At 40.6% G+C, this 17,222-nt stretch overlaps 2 protein-coding genes across 2 annotated transcripts in view; both read left to right on the top strand.

Annotated features, from left to right (window-relative positions):
* Window positions 1–1,431, top strand: part of LOC102308269 (endophilin-A1) — a 46,364-nt gene extending 44,933 nt beyond the window's left edge. Inside the window, exon 9 of the mRNA XM_005949401.3 lies at window positions 678–1,431. Within this exon, the coding sequence (XP_005949463.1) occupies window positions 678–874 (197 nt within the window). The 3' untranslated portion in view covers window positions 875–1,431. The remainder of the gene's footprint in view (window positions 1–677) is intronic.
* A 9,564-nt stretch (window positions 1,432–10,995) lies between these two features.
* The window catches only part of LOC102308791 (acidic leucine-rich nuclear phosphoprotein 32 family member B), a 9,127-nt gene continuing 2,900 nt past the window's right edge, over window positions 10,996–17,222 (top strand). Inside the window, exons 1-2 of the mRNA XM_005949403.3 lie at window positions 10,996–11,527; window positions 16,108–16,257. Of these exons, the coding sequence (XP_005949465.1) occupies window positions 11,474–11,527; window positions 16,108–16,257 (204 nt within the window). The 5' untranslated portion in view covers window positions 10,996–11,473. The remainder of the gene's footprint in view (window positions 11,528–16,107; window positions 16,258–17,222) is intronic.

Genomic DNA, 17,222 nt, shown 5'->3' with positions numbered 1-17,222 from the left:
TAATTAATTAAAGCATGTCAGAAAGGAGACACAAACCAAGCCTCGGGGGTCGCAAGCTAGTGTACTCCCAGTGCTCGGCATCTGGTGCAAAGATGAGTTCCAAATTAGCATGAGCATCCATCCACTGTGGCATCCCCTTGGGAAATTACATTTTTATACAAACGGGCTTTTAATTAATTTTAACTTGTATGTCTGATCTTATTGTAAAGCACTTTGTGATTTTTATCTGTAAAATGTGCTATATAAATAAATTTTACTTACTTACTACTTACTTACTTATTATTTAGCAGCTGAAAGTTTCTTTCTACCTTCCAGAGTAGTATTAGAGTCTGTTAAACTTGTTTCATATTCGAGACAATTTACTTGTATGGACTTGCATGATTTTATTTTAAGTTTAATTATGAAATATACAAAGTTATTTAAAAGATTCCTGACTTTCTCTGGATTTTAGTTGTGCAGGATTTCAAAGTTAGTTAGAATGGTTTTCAGTTAACAGGTGAGCCTTGTCAAACCATTATGTTGATATCCAGCAAATTAGCCCCGTTCAATGCACAGCAAGAAATTCTTAAGTAAAACAAAATAGTGTCATTAAGCTAAACCAAAACAAACCAGATAACCAAAAATGCCGCATAGAGAGTGAAACTGACTCGCTATGTTTTGCTTCTGTCCATTCACAGCCCCTATGGACCAGCCATGTTGTCGAGCGCTCTACGACTTTGAACCAGAGAATGAAGGTGAGCTGGGCTTCAAAGAGGGGGATGTCATCACCCTGACCAATCAGATCGATGACAACTGGTACGAGGGTATGATCAACGGCCAGTCGGGCTTCTTCCCCATCAATTATGTGGATATTCTGGTGCCGCTCCCTCATTAGGTCCTGTTACCAACCTTCCGCTTCCCCTCGACCAATCCAGACACCCAGAAAACAGCCTGTATTTGCATAAACAACAAACCACGCCCTCCTTCTACTTCTTCTTCTTCTTCTTCTTCTGTGCTTCTGTGCGATTCTGCTTTCACAAAATGGACTGAAACGAGAGAGAAGCCCGAGATGGGATACATAAGATGCGGCAGTAGAACAGCGATTAGAGTAGAAGAAGAAAGGGAGAGGAGGATTATAGCGTGAGAGCTGCATAAGCAAGGGACTGAAAGAGATGAAAAGACAAAGAGATGATGTTCTTTTATAGCACAGTGCTTGGCCGGGCAGCACAGAATACTGTGAGGTTATGGAGACTTGCGAATAAGGCACGGTGTATATGTACGTGCATGTATGTGTCTATATGTGCGTTTTGACCTGTTCTTACTGTATTTATGATCAAGCCAGCACAAATTCCTGCTTGTCGGTTTAGCTGCCTGACAGCTTTTTTGTGAGACTGTCTTCTTTCTTCTTTTCTTGCTGTATTTCTCTAAAAGTAACTGTTCTTTCTACCTTAACTTGCCTTCTTGTGCTCTTTTTCATACCTAAATTTTTCAGAAACTGTCACAGTTTTACCAGCTGTCTATCTTTGTTACTTTCTCTTGTCTTGTTATTTTCTTTCATTGGGTAGCACTACCTTTTAGAAAGGCTCCATAGTCCAGATTGTAGACCATCAAAATAACAACCCAGAGCCACAGATCCATAGAGTTTACGATTTAGGTATATTTCAACCTCTTTCTAGCTCTTTTTGTAACACCCTCTGCCTTTGCTGACACTGCATAGCATTTTAATTCAGTGGCTGAATGCATGATCCAGCCAAAAAAAGATTGACTGTGTTGAAGTAAGCTGGGTCTTGCTAGAATGGAAAAGAGAACATTTATCCACTTGTTTTTAAACCCATTTATCTTGTAAAATGGAACTTTTAGGAGGGTTTTGAGGCTTGAGGATCAAGAAACTCATTCAACACATCACTAAGCAGGAGTTCAAGTGATGAAAAGGAGAAGTTTGGGTTACTCTTTTTACCAAGCAGCACTGATATGCCATCACAGCCACAGATGAATGTTATTGAACAGAGCCTTGTTTGTTTTTGTTTTTTATTTGATACACATTTGAACATTCCAGTATGCATAGTGAGAAAGAAGTTTGTTTGTTTTTTCCTTTCTATATACTGTGGTTTCCTTGTACTCTGTGGAGTAGGAGCTTGCTGATTTGTCTAAATATGTGGCTTTTGCATGCATGACTCAGTGTGGCTAGATGGCTTAAAAAACAGCAATTTTAGATTTCTTCAGATTTTCAATAACTCATGCTCAGAAACATAATTAAGTTTGGGAGGTGATACTCCCTTGCCAAAAGGCACGTCAGTAGGACATGTAGTAGCTGATGAACAGTTACAACTAGTGCTCCCAGCGTTGATCTCATTAAAATGACATTAATGCCATTTTAACGAGATTAACGCTGGGAGCACTAGTTACAACAATTAATATCTACCCAAGAATCTGTCTGAGAAGTATCAGTAAAGTCTACTGTGAATGACCATGGCAGACCCGATGACATGAACGTGCTTTGCATCCTTTATTTACACACAAACACATAGAGATTTAGCTCTCCTGCTGCCAGCTCAACAATATCACAACAACTAACCATCACAGGACCCGTCAGCGGGGCATGATTGCAGATGCTATGCAGGTGCATCTGCCTTCCTTGCATGGCACCGCAGGCCCCACCCCGCCACATACCCCCATCGCCCGACTGAGGCCGGGCAGACATCCGGCCGAACCTACTCCACCACCACGAGCGGGAGAGGGGATCAGCCCGGATCGTCAGTGCCCCTGGCCCCTGGCCAAGGGGTGTCAGTTCAGGTGGCCGCCCACGAACCCAGCGACGCCGGCGAAGCTGGTTCGGAGGTCAGCCGCGTGGCAGGTGGACGCGGCGCGGCTGGCACGGTCGTGAGCCCCAGCTAACAGGCGGCTGGGCAGATGTTCGGTGTACACCGGCCACTGGTTGGGGTGAGGCCGGTCTGGCGTGCACGTCCAATTGAGCAGGCTCCCCTGGCATAGGGACCTCCATCTCCTTGCGCGGCCCCTCCGTCACCACCACCACCGCAGCTCCAGGCTGGAGCAGCCCCTCGCGCGGCCCCTCCGTCACCACCCCCGCTTCCGGCTGGCGGGGACCCTCACATGCCTCCTCCACCACCAGCGATGGTGTAGCAAGTTCCTCCCACGCTGACCTCCAGCTCGGGCTGGGCAGGTGGGTGAGCTAGTGGTGGGCTCAGCAGTTGCTCCTTGTCCCTCCTCCGGAGAGCAGGAATGGGAGCTGGCCCCTGCCGGGCACAAGCTACTCCCACCCGAGGAGTGGAGAAGGGTGCGGTGACAGGCTGCGGACCGGCCACCCCAGAGGTGTCGGGGAGCACCTGTGGGGGTGGCGGCGGTGTCGGGCAGGACCGGATTACCACCGCCAGATCCTTCATTCTCTGCAGGTTCTGCTCTGTCTGGTCCTTCAGCTCTTTCTGCTGCCGGCGACACACCGCCGCCTGCTCCCGCTGCATGGCTGCCAGCTCAGCCACCATTTGTACCATCTCCTCTCTCTGCTTGCCCAGTCCTGAGTCTGCCGAGCCTCCCGTCCTGGGTTTCGGCACCACTGTGAATGACCACAGCAGACCAGGTAACATGAACATGCTTTGCACCCTTTATTTACACACAAACACACAGAGCTGCAGCTCTCCCGCTGCCAGCTCAAAATTACCACAGCAACCAACCATCGCATGATCCAGCGCTATGCTTAAGTCGGCGGGTGTATCCGCCTTCCGTGCACGGCACCGCAGGCAACGCCACATCTACGCTTTAATCTTTAGAGTGCTGTCAGGGGCCCGACTATTTTACATGATCATAGTTCCCACTAAACAAAGTATCTGAAATTCCGTGGTGAATATTTCAGAATCTTTCCAACTTTATTGTTATTTGGCAATGAAAAACTTCTAGTATTTTGGTCTCAAACACTAAAACTCTCTAACACTAGTTGCTGAGCTTTATGTTGAAACAGTAAAGCAAGATCAAAACATTTTGCTGTCACGAAACCTGTTGTAATGCTAATACTAAATTCCAGATTCACATTGTTTATGTCAAAATCCCGATAGCTTACCAGGGAGAATATACTATATTTTTGCCTGGTCATGATACCAGTTGCCTGTTATAGCTGTGTTTAATGGCAACTAACTGGGCCGACAAAGGTCAGTGCAGCTCAGATGTGCCATATTCACAATGGAAGTCATTCGCTAAACCATCTGCATTGAATAATATCTATAATGTAAAGTTGCACACAATGGAATTGATTCATAGCAATGTGGCAACCAGAGGCCATAAGAAGTCTGTGACATTCAGTGACTTCAAGCGACTATGGCCAAAGTAACCACTGGCAATGGGAAATGGATGGGATCCAAGATAAACTTTTCTCATCTTCCAGGTGAGCAACTGAAGTATATAACAATGAAGAGTGAAGTCTATTGAGTTTGGAAAGAAAAGCTTCTGGACTTTCATCTAAGAAGCTTCTTCAACTCTAAGAACTGAAGGAGCTTCTTGGATGAGAGGTGAAACATCATCAACAAACTTAAAGAAGTCCAGACGCTTTTCTTTACAAGCTCCTTAGAGTGCAGTGACCTGGATGACTGAGAGCCAACAGACAATGAATAGTGAAGAATATCTGTATTGTCATATGACCTGATAGTGAATAACAATAGAAGGTAACCTAGGCAACCAGTGGCCGGAACACTCACCAGCAACCAGCTGTCAGCTTCAAAGTAATGCGTGATGACCAAAATTGCTGTTTGATGACCAAACTTTTTTTTTAGGTTGCACTCAAGTTTTAGAATTTTGTCTGCCTTCTTGTTCATAGAATGATACATTTTGTTATATCAGAATGTTGTTAATGCCCTTAAACATCTCACTAAATTCAAGATTTACTCATTTATTTATTTTAACCCTACGATGGTGACATCTTTTTTGCTTCTGAACCTGTTGTCATAATCTCAGGCATAATTATACCATTCTTTAGCCAAATGCTTCAGATATCTAATTCTAGTTTTCTCTTAAACAGTTGCTGGAATAGTTAAATGTTAGTAATAACTCTGTGTTGGTGGTAGCTCCCTGCTGCAAACGCGATGTGTAGCATCTAGCAGGATGGCTACAATGCCAAAATGCTTCTCATTATTCTCAGTTTCTGGACAGATCTGCAGTATTGTTAAAAGCAGTGTAAAGGAGTCTACTTTTACAACGACCATATGAAAAAGGTTGATATTATTTACCGTTAAAGGTTCTCTAATAAAGCAACTTTTAAAGATCTGGACTCACAATTAGAGAGATGACTCAGTTTAAATAACTGAAACATTCCAGTAATATTAAGAGCTCTCTTCAAAATAGAGGACAGAACTACAAACCTATAATTACATGTGTTACTTGTTGAAATAGGCATCTAAGTATAGTTCTGGGTTTATGTCAAATCAACTGATAAAGGAAAACGACAACACCTTGGTCATCTCTGCTTTTGAATTCTAGTTGTAATTTACCAGTCACACATTTTTTAAAACGGACTGTTTGATACTTATTGTACAGAGTTTAAGAATAATTTAAAAAAAAAATCTTAGGGTTCTAGGGTTTTCTATCTGAGCATTATTTATGAACCAGCAGGAATCTGTGTTAGCACGGCTGATGCTAATGTGCCAGAAGTGGCTAACCAGCTAGCCTTTAGCTTAACATTCCTGTACTCTTGCTTTGTTGATGCAGTGTTGAGCAGAATACGTTAGAGTATTTAGTGCCTGATTACTGAATACCTCATCTTAAATGTAACATATAGGCTATTGAAAACAACAGAGAAATATAACATATTCCGAATTTTTCTAGAATACTCCGCCAGAAGAGCGGCTTTCATGTTAAACAGGTTATACTACAATCTTTTTTCCTATTACTTACAGACCATTAACATATATGATCATTTTATACTACTAAAATCAACATACTAAGATCTATTAGCAGGTTAATGGTTTACATGTATAACGTGGACCATATTAAAATATATAAAATCTTTACGGTTTCTACCAAACTTTAGGCAAAATGACGGGTTTGATTGTCTGCTTGTTAAGTAATCAGGTATTAAACCCTGTTTCCAGGTATCAAAGCTCAAGACATTGAACTTAGGACCACAGTTTTTCATACTAAGCAATCCAAAACATGCAGTAACACACTGATTATTATTCATGTGTAGTGGATGGTGTCATCTCTGACTTCTAGGCTGATGTTTTATCTGTGTCCAGTGTTTTCTGTCTTCCATATGAAGTTTATATCTGCCAGCAGCGCATCCTCTTACATTTTTATTGAGAACAATTTAAGCCACATCCTACATCCTCATCCCTGTGCTGATGTGTTGATATTAGCCTACCTATTGCTCTGTAGCCAGCTACAAAGGAGTAGATCATTATGTCAACTAACCCAACTTCAGTGACCCTCTATGTTACTGCTAGATTCTATAGCAGTCTTCATTTGCATCTAGAAGTGCTGTATGTTTATAGTTTTTCAGAAAGACATCAGTAAAAACATGGTATACAGTCTTTAAATGACAACTATCTCAGTGACTAAAGTCAGCTTACTGCTAACTCTGCCAAACCCCATAGATCACTGTTTTAATGGGTGCCTGGATAATAAATTATAACACCTGGAAAACACCACACTGATAATTTTATCGGAATCTGGACCTTAAAAAAACAAAAAACAAAAAAAAATAGTGTTCAGAAAGAACATTTGGACCTGGAGATAGCTGATGAGGTTAGGCTTAAAAAGCAGATATAAAAAATCATGACCATTATAATTATATTTACAATCTTATTGCCTTCTCTTGCTAAAGTCTAATTAATCAGTGCATAACACATACCAGAGAAAGTCTATGCCACCTAAAATGGCACAGATACTTAAGAAGTGTGACAGAGGCAAGACGGAAAACAACAAAAACAAAATGCTTTAGTTGAGATATTTGTCAAGATAAAATATTTGATAGAAGTTTGATTGAAGGACGGGAAAACCTAAAGCTACTATACAATCCTTTTGAATAGTAATAATAATAATAATAAAAAAGGAAAAGTACTAGTTCAGACTAAACAGTATCTTCTATAAACTGTCAATAATACTGAATATAAAGGCAATAAGTTCTGATGGAACAATAAAATTTAAGGTTTCATCAAAGGAAGAGGTATCTACCCATCTGTCTGTCTATCTATCTATCTGTGAAAGAGCTAAGACATCTCTTCCATTGCCAAAGCACATGCGTGAAAACAACAATACAATCATCAAATAAAACTTTATAATAATCTCTTTCCAGTCTTCATTTTTTTTTCTGCCATATACCTGCTTTTGCATAAATGTTACAGGTTTTTGTAAAAGACGGAGGTTTGGTTGGTGCAAACATATGTTCAGTGTTTTCCTTTTACTTTATTCTGTCTGTAAGTTCTGTGTCTGAAAACCTGATTTTTCTGAGTCTGCCTGTCGAATGTGTGTGAGCTGCATGCAACTGGACCGCTTCACGTCTGCTTTTTGAGATGGATTTTTTAAAAGTCAAAACATTCAAAAAGGGAAAAAGAGAAGGGGGAGATGTTCGTCCTGCTGGCTTTTGTCTTGCAGTGCAGTGAACCTAGGTTAACTCTGCTACTCTTCTGTTTTTTTGTTGTTCAGTTATTGTACTCTTTGACCTGTTGAAAATTCATATGGCACTCTTCTTCAACTTACAAAGTGCTTTAAGAGTTTTTGTATTTCTTTGAATGATGTTTTTATTTTTGCTTTTTTTGTTTCACTTCCACTGCGATTTGCCCTCTATGGCGACATGTATTCTAACCTCAATGAGGGACTTGTACAGTGTTACCCTCCATTTCCCCTGTTCACCTTGGTAAGAGTCAGACCTAGGCCACATTACCTACCTAAAGTCAGTTTCACCTCTCCAGTTGAGAGAGCAGTCATGACACTCCAAACAAAAGCTGCAGGTCTCCAGTCTTTCCTCAGAGGTACAGCTGTTCTGAAAGGAGAAACACCATCATTGTCTGGGGCTAAACTTGAGAAGCACCAGCTGGCAGATTCTAATATACTTTACATTTGGACTTCTGCTAAAAAAAAATCATTTTACATTAATTATGTATTAATAAGCAGGTTAATAACCTAAAAGAAAGCATTTGCGAAATTGTATAAGTATTATTGGTGTCTTGTGATAACTGGTTGGAGAAATTACAGGCTTAATTATTTTCTTGCTAACAGTAGCTTTAGAAGATTTAGGGGCTTCTCATAGCTGATGGTTTCCACCAGTGTACAGCAACAATGAACTAAAGAAATATGTTGTATAATTTAACAGTAAGATACAATAGTTAATATCACCTCCCACTTCATTATGGACATCTGTTTAACCTCTTGTTACCCATATATAAAATCAACCAATCACATGACAGCAAATCAGTGCCTTTATGCACTATGACTATGAATACTTAGAGAATGCTGAGGGAAGAAACAATATTCACATGGCTTTGAATGTGGCATTGTTGCCACACAGGGATCTCCAGGGTTTTTAAAAATGGTCCAAAAAAAGACAAAATATCCAGTCAGTGGCAGTTCCCTGAGTGAAAATGTCTCGTTAAGGTCAAAGGTTGGAGCTGATAGGAACGCAACAGTAACAGTAACACTGTGCCATTCCTTTCAGCTAAGAGTGGGAGACCGAGATAGCAATTCACATAAGCTCACCAAAATTGGACAATAGAAGAGGGAAAAACATTTCCTGATCTGATCAGTCTCAATATCCGCTGTGATATTTAGACAATAGGATCAGAATTTGACATAAACAAAGCATCTTGCCTTGTATTAACAGTTTAGGCTGGTGATAGAGTGATATAGTGTGGGATATTTTTTTGGCAAAGTTTGAGCTCTTTCTACTAGGTGAGCATCATTTAATGTGACTGCTTACCTGAGTATTGATGCTGACTGTCTTCTGATGGGTGATCAGAGTTCATTGTATTCAAATGGTTCCCCACAGTCACCAGATCTCAATTTAATAGAGCATCTTGGGTGGAAGACGAGAGTCACATCATGGGGGCGTAACTGACAAATCTGCAGCAACTGTGCGATGCTTTCTTTTTATATGCACCCAAATAAATGAGGAATGTTCACAGAACCTCGTTGAATCTATGCCATGAAGAATTAATGCAGCTCTCAAGGCAAAGGTGGGTCCAACCCAGTAGTAGCAAAGTGTACTTAATAAAGTGACCAGTGAGCAAATATACTCTCTGTGCTTCAGAATTAGTGTTGGAGTGATGTGAAACCCCTGAAGCTACAGCCAGTTATCTCGGAGAAATAAAGAATTGATTGTCTTGCTTGGCTCAAAGACGGCAGCATACACCAATAAACTGGGCTTGATTGATCTAACTACTTGATTGATCAACAGGTTAGGATTTGAGGTGTAGAGTGTCCACTTGCAAAAAAAAATTTAATGTAAGCTACTTTCCTTTGTGCACCAAGGATGACAGTATATTTAAATAAAAATTGGTGTTTTATTTTTAACTCAAGCTGTTTTTTGCTTTTTTGAGGCTCCACCTGTGAGGTTTAACTCAAGCAGAAGGATTTCTCCCAAGGGAGCGGGTCTGCCTCTGAGAGCTGACCTGCTTCAAAGAAACATTTGCAAAACTAAATCTAATCTCTGCACCATGATTTTTGGGGTGTAATAATGTGGCCGGGGTCTGAACTGTGGCTGTGTTACATAATCATACTTTATGCCTTGTGGCTGTATGAAATGGCCCTATGACTTTGGAACCTGCTGTCCTCTGGTGAGCTACTTGTGTGTATGTTAATATATACACACCTTGTTGGTATTTATTTATTTATATATGTATTGTATGTATTGATTTGGTTATTTATTAATTTATTTATTCCTGTGTCCTATTTAATGGTTAGGCACCTGTGACATATTTGACGGTCGTCAATACATTGGTGTATGGTGTAGAGTATGGGAGGGGTAGTGATTGGGGGGGAGGATGAAGGGGTATTTTGGGGGGGGTTGGGGGTGGGGTTGGTCAATGGAAAAAATCTAGCTGTGATACTAACTCTAACTGTTGCTCTCCTTGTATTGGACAATGATATAATCTAAGACCACTGTATGTATAACTGCTTGTCGTGAAGATGAACTACAATGTAATGACAATAAAGATTAACACTATGATGACACGGCGCAAACAAGGCTCCAATCTGTTCTTCACAATGAGTCGATAAACGGAGGGATCAGACAAAGAGCTACAGCACCACTGACTGCACAAAAGTGGAACTGCATCAACAACCAGCAATGATTGCTAGTTTTAAAATCCTTCCTGTAATTTCATATTGGAAATGTTTCGGTTTGAGTCTATAGCACATAATTTGCAGGTCAAAGAAAAAAATGAATTCATGAGCAAACAGTTTTAATCTGCATTTTAATCACATTTTCTCAAAATTACTGTTAATATATTATGTTGTAAGTTAAAAATGATAACCACAATGATACATTAAGCTACAACAACAATAATAATAATAACAATAATAATAACAATAAATATAAATAAGTGAAGGCTATAGTGTGTAGTGAAAATGTCATAAAGTCATAGTGAAAGTGAATTATCTCACATGCCAGACATTTTTTGCTAGTGATAAGCAATTCTTCATTATCGTTTATATTAATGTGGAAATAAATGAGATATGATTTTTCTTTTAGAGTTAAGTTACTGCACGTGGTCGACTTTTTATATCTGTGTAATGATTCCAAATGACAGTATAGTGGCGCTGTAGAGTATTGTTTCCCTACTGCTGCCGTTTCCCTCCATTTACAAATCAATATCTGATATGTTCAAGATCACCTCAGAAACTCGAAATTTACATACTCAAGCTGAAAAAACTCAAACTGTCTATATCACAGGAAAATTGGTGAATTTATATAGCATCTAGTAAGGTTTAAGGAATCCAGCAGTCTTGAATCAGTTTTATTATCACTGTTTAAAAATACTGTCCGCAATTAAATGTTTTGGCCTATTTGTATTAATTTTTCGTCATTTTCTGTGCGAAGGCTAAATATCTGATTTATAACTCAGGCATTCAATGCACCATACGGCTTGACCCACTTTTCCACATGCGCCACTGGAGCGTTCCGAGCATGCGTCAAGCTAAAGCGAGTACACTAGAACCTAAAGGAGGTTTCGTGTGTTCCCGCTAAAATGAGATGAAACGTAGAACTCTCACACGCGCTGGATAATCTCAAGACGAAATAAGTGCATATACGTGGATGAATTATAGAGTGCATGGCCTGAAGGTAAAGTGTGCGAACCTCTGGGGGGAATAAGCCATGTTTCTACTTCCGCTATACCACGTAACCACAACTTTATTTTGAAAGCCGTTCCCGGAAATGACGAGTATCTATTGTGGCTAGCTTCACTCCGGTTCCGCGTGTTGATGCTGAACAGAGGACGAGAGAGAAAACAAGCTTTCCATAACGTAAAGAACCAAAGCCAGGAAAAACCGGAGGAAAATGGACATGAAGAAGAGGGTCTCCTTAGAGTTGAGGCACCGGTCGCCCTCGGAGGTGAGTCTCTCGGGTTGTGTGCTTCTTTATTGGAATTGATCTGCTGTAGACCGGCAGGAGGAGGGGTGGCGAGCACATGGCAGCGTGTCTGCAGCTTGAGGGGGAAAAAGTGATTAAAAACAGCATATCTTAAAAAAGCAAGTTTAGATCTAAGCTAACACAAAGTCTGCGAAATTCTTGAATTAGCTGCTTCCCTTCAACTAAGTAGCTGTTATCGCCGCTCGCAAACAGCGCAGTCACGCAGTTGTTTACCACGTTGTTTTCATTTTATGCCCACGCATTTCTCGTTTTATTCATATTACTGATGCTCTTGAAAGTTATTAAAATTTAAATGAAAATCCCCACGCATGAAAATTAACTTAAAACCGCCTGCTTATCGGGAAATAAAAATATAATCGACGTCTTTCGGGCCTGGCTAATTCTAGAATTTCATTTATTTCGAAGTCGATAGATGGCATTTTAATTTTTAAACCCCCCATTGCGTATTAACATTTTATTTACTTGTTAATATTTTGTTAAAAATATTTTTCTGCAACTCACCGAGTCACTTTTTAAAAATAACTGTTTACGAAAACGCGTTTCCAGAGATTAGTCGGATCCAGCGAGCGTAAACGCGCTAAGGGCGCGTAGCCAGCGGCGTGCTAGCGCTACTTTTATAAAGTGGCTGAGTCGTTGTGGCCCGAATTTACGACACTCGTTTACTCATATCATTTCTCATAGAACCACCGTAATGAGAGACATTTTCCGCCGCAGTACCTTATCATTTTGGGTCGATAAGTGAGGGCTCCGCGGAGCGGAAGGGCTGGTAATAACACGCAGCTAGCAACAGAGCTAACTAGCAGCGTCACGTGTTGCTACGAGTTTACAAACAGAGCCTCGGTCGGGCCCCGTTCCAACATGAAACCGCACAGGCGTCCTCTGTAGGATCCTAGTTTGTTTTTCTTTTGAAAACAACTGAAAATGACGAGATTTACAACAAATAAACTGATATACACCTAAAGTGTTTTGGTGGTTTTTGAAAATAACATATTGTATGTAATGCTGTTGTATTTCAAACATTACAAAAGGTTTAAATACTGAGGGCAATGTATGTACAGGTAATCTCTGAGCTCAATGCTCAGGTATTAGGCAGTGTCTCTCTCTCTTTCTTACTTTTTTCTCTCCTTTTGGCTGTCCCCAATCTCCCTACTGTGGCCATTTCAGAAGTTTTTGAACCAATAAAAATCATGGAAAGCTACTCTTGGAGTTGGTGTAATGTTTAATTGGGCTAATGTGGTTGGAGTGATAGGTTCAAGAGTGAAAGGGAATGTTTACTAGATTGTCGTGAGAACTGCTGCAATGTATGGTTTAAAGATGGTGGCACGGTCAAAAAGACAGTAGGCAGAGCTGAAGATGTTAAGGTTTCTGTTTTGAGTGAGCAGGTTAGGACAAAATTAGAAATGAGAACACAAGAGGGACAGTTCGGTTTGCGCGGTTTGGAAGACAAAGTGGGAAAGCCAGTTGGAGGCTGAGATGGTTTGGTCATGTGAGGAGGAGCAATAGTGGATATACTGAACAAAGGGTGATAAACATGGAGCTGGCAGGCAGGAGGAAAGGAGGAAGACCACAGAGGAGGATGCAAAGTATAGGGTGATCAGTTATCAAGTTATTCCAGATTTCCAGCTGAAGCAAAATTCAGGTATGAGGTGGACACTTTAAGGTTTTGCTGTGGTGCCCACTAAAGGCAGCACTCAGAGAAAGGAAAAAAAATGTTGAAGTTTTGTCCACATTATTCAAATGAGTGAAAATTATTAACTGATTATGCTTTTTGTACATTTTAAATCTGGCTGAAAATAAATGTCACTACTACGACCGGAATACTAGCACATTAATTAATTAAGCCATTGCATATTTTTAATACAGACCACTATTTAATAGTAAAAAAGCTGCCGTATGTTATTGCCCTCTGGTGGTGACTAAAAATACTGCATCTTATAGACCGGAACTTCATCCATCTTTCATGGTGTCTGTGGGTATGCAGTGTTTTTCTAACTCTGTTTTAGGTACATATAGACAGAAAAACCGATTGAATGAATCATCAGTTTGAGGTGAAGGGATGTCCTTTTTTTTTTTTTTTTGTGCTTGTTTTCCACATGACCCCAAGTACTGCAAGCCAGTAAATGGGTAACTTGTGTCAGCTTAACATTCTGCAAAAGTCCTCCTGTTTATACGTAGGGGATGATTGGGTTTTATTACAAGGGAGGCGCTGTGATCATACAATGAAACACTGACATGTTTCAACGAAAACGCCGTGGAAACTCCCGTGTTCTCGCGCTGCTTCTGTGGGTAACCACGCTTTCTATTTGAAGTCACCTTACCCGTTAGGCAGTGCTCAGTACAAGGAAAATGAATTAGTCACATTGACCTCGCTATTTAATCAAACCATCAAGTGAGTCATTTGAGGTTACAGATTTGTTTCATGTCACCAGCTGACAACGAGATTACAGCGGCAGCTCGACTGATTTTGCAGATTCTTCATCCACATGTAAACGCAGAAGTGGAGTTTCTGAAGAACTTAAACTTGGGAGAGTTTCGGTGATCTAAAAAGTTGTTTACATGTGAACGAAGGATCAAAACACACAGGGGAAAAAAACAAAACATAAACTAGGGCTGGGCGATATGGCCTAAAATCCATATCAAGATATAATTTAAAGCAGCGGTCCCCAACCCCCGGGCCTCGGACCGGTCTGTGAGTCGTTTGGTACCGGGCCGCAAGAGTTGAGGCTCGGTGTGAAATGTATGGTTTTCAGGGTTTTTTATCGGTTTTCAGCGTTATTTTGTTATCGTTTTTTATCGTTAACTCTGTATTCCCGGGTCTTTTCACGTGTGTTATGAATAAATCTTTTTTTTCGGTACCGGTACTAGTTTTATTTTGTTGTATTTATCCGCGACACCTTAAAGGCCGGTCCGTGAAAATATTGTCGGGCATAAACCGCTCCAGTTGGAGACAGCTGATTTAAAGCATGTGCGGTAACAATATATATCGCAATACGTTCTTTTCTTCTGTATAACGTATTTTACACACTATAAGGCACGCTTAAAATCCTTTCATTTTCTCAAAGATCAACAGTGTAGATTGTGTATGAATTCTGGTTGTGCTCACTGACGTCGAACTGATTTTATGTGGTACATGGCACTCAGAAATCTGTCAAAAATGTTTTAGTACGACTTTGGTAAGCTACGAAGCTGCACCGCTTGATGGATTGTTGGAGCATTACGGCTGCTGTATTCAGGAGCCTCGCGGAGTAATCTGGGTCCTAAACTCCATCTGGTTCAGGTCCCAAAATCAAACGATCACTGCAGCATCACTGAGAGTTGAAAAACTGTCTAAATTCTTTCATCTGTAATAAAATGATCAGCGTTCTGCTCTACCAGGTGTAACAATTAAGTTTAACATCCAGGCATCCAGAAGTTAGCTTGCTAGTTTTCCACCTAAACACGATATAGCATGTTCTGACTGAGAGATTTCTAAACAAATTTAAAAAGTACAGCTCTGCTATCACTTCCAACATAAATGAAGACAGAAAACTAAACAGCAGTCACTTTTGTAGGGTTACTGAAGTTGGGCTAGCTGGTATATAATGATGTGCTACGTGATCACTAGCAAAACAGCCACGTTAGTATAAGATTAGCACAGTAAAGCTGAAGGATGAACGCCAACTTATTTTCCACTCGATAAAAGTTAACATGAGGGTTTCTAGTGGTTGGGGACAAATGCAGTCGCATGGCAGGATGCTGTAAACAGACCAAACTTCAGTCAGGAGAACAACTGAGATTATTCATCAACAATACGAGGTTAGTCATTAATATACTGCAACGACATGAGAATAGAGCAGCTGTGATGGAATGCAGCATTAATGAATAGATGGTAGGGAAGTGGAGGAAGCACAGTTTTTGCCCATATTCCAAAAGTGCTTCGTCTCTTTGATTTTACTGTCGCCCGCCATAATTTGCAGATGATGTTGTTTGCAGCCACTGCTATCCTTTAGACCAAAACAGGCGCAGCTTGATGACACCATCAACATGCACGGTAGAGCGGAATAGTCAAAATCTCTAACACTGGCCAAATTTATATAGTTTCTACCGTATACCGTTTATACCGCCCACCCCTAACATAAACCCTATGAATACCTGCGTATGTGTGGAAGCACAACTGCAGATTATTATAAGGAAGTTTCTATTTTTGCATAAACAGAGTAAGCAGAGAGGAAAAGCTCAACTAGATTAAACATACAAGAGCACACAGTGTATTCAAAAAAATGTTGATGTTTTATTATTTTTTTATTACAACATGCTGTTACTGTATCAACCATCATGCAAAAATTGAAAATGATATGTTGAAATCTGGAGGCTAAACATGAAACATTCAGGGTTAAAAGTGGCGAAGAGTCACAGAGTCAAACTGTAACCAGTTTAATGTGTCACTCTTCTCACATGCTGCTTAAAATAGAAATAGTGTTTACAGTTATCCACTCTTTCACCCGGTTGGCGACTTTGAGCCATGCTGGATTAACAGCGCGCTGTCCCTTCCCTCCCCTCAGGTCCAGGAGCTGGTGCTGGATAACTGTCGCTCGAGCGAAGGAAAGATCGAGGGAATCACAGAAGAGTTCTCGAATCTGGAACTGCTCAGCCTCATCAACGTCGGCCTGACCAGCGTCGCAGACATCCCAAAGCTGGCCAAACTCAAAAAGGTGAGAGGACCTGCAGAGCGTCAGGAAACCAGATGTTCATGTAAATGTTTGAAGAAGGTGCAGATGTTCAGCTTTGCAGAGCTTTCAGTTCCTTTTCCAGCACGTTTTCTCTTTGTAGTTTCTGAAAGGTGATTCAAATTTGATTGTTTGGTTTGTTATTGGTGAATTTCTCAGTTACGTAGCCTGTGGACAGCTGCCTCTGGTATACTTTGCTTGCTTTTTGGTGCAGCAGAGGAGGGTTGAGAAGCTTTGTGTTGGGCTTCAACTGTCACACAGTTTGATGGCTTTTTGTGTCTTTCTTTTTGTCCTGTCAGCGCTCTAAAAGTAAAAGACACTAATGATGTAATAATATAAAGCTGCGATATCACCAGGTTTAAAAGAAAAAAAATAATAATAATAATAATAAATAAATAAAATAATAAAAAATTAAAAAAATCCTGAAAAGTATTTGATATATGAAACTCCTCCCGGTACCGTTTAGAGTGTTTTCTGCAAGACGGTGGTGCTGGCGTCTGAGGGGAGGAAACGGATGCGTGGGTTGAAGGGTAGGTCACGAGCGAGGAACGGTAGCATGGAGGACCTCCAAGAGCTAGCTGGGTCCTGTCAAAAAAGTGAGCGTCGCTCCCTCACCGAATCCACTGAGTCTATACTTTGGTCGGTTGTGTAGAAATAATAGATTGTTTATTAGGTATTGAGGTCATAGGGAATGTAGTTTATTAGTGGGTGTCATAGTAGGATTTTGTTGTAGATAGAATGTAGGAATACTCAATAAAAAATAGTCCTTAAAAGGACATTTCCTTAAAAGGAGATGGGGGTCAGGGTGTCAGCATACCTGGCCACTGTACCAGTGTTTTTCCACTGTGGGGGGTTTACTGTAGGAGGAGGAGACCAGAGACTATAACTGTAGCTGCTGTGTAAAACTCTTCAGATCAACTTTAGAATAGGACTGCACAGGATGTAGTGTT

This window comes from Haplochromis burtoni, unplaced genomic scaffold (assembly GCF_018398535.1).
Source record: "Haplochromis burtoni strain Fernald_Lab_line unplaced genomic scaffold, NCSU_Asbu1 Contig_454, whole genome shotgun sequence".
In the NCBI taxonomy this organism is placed as follows: Eukaryota; Metazoa; Chordata; class Actinopteri; order Cichliformes; family Cichlidae; genus Haplochromis; species Haplochromis burtoni.
The sequence above is the reverse complement of the archived record's forward strand: the minus strand, read 5'-3'. Positions and strand labels throughout refer to the sequence as shown.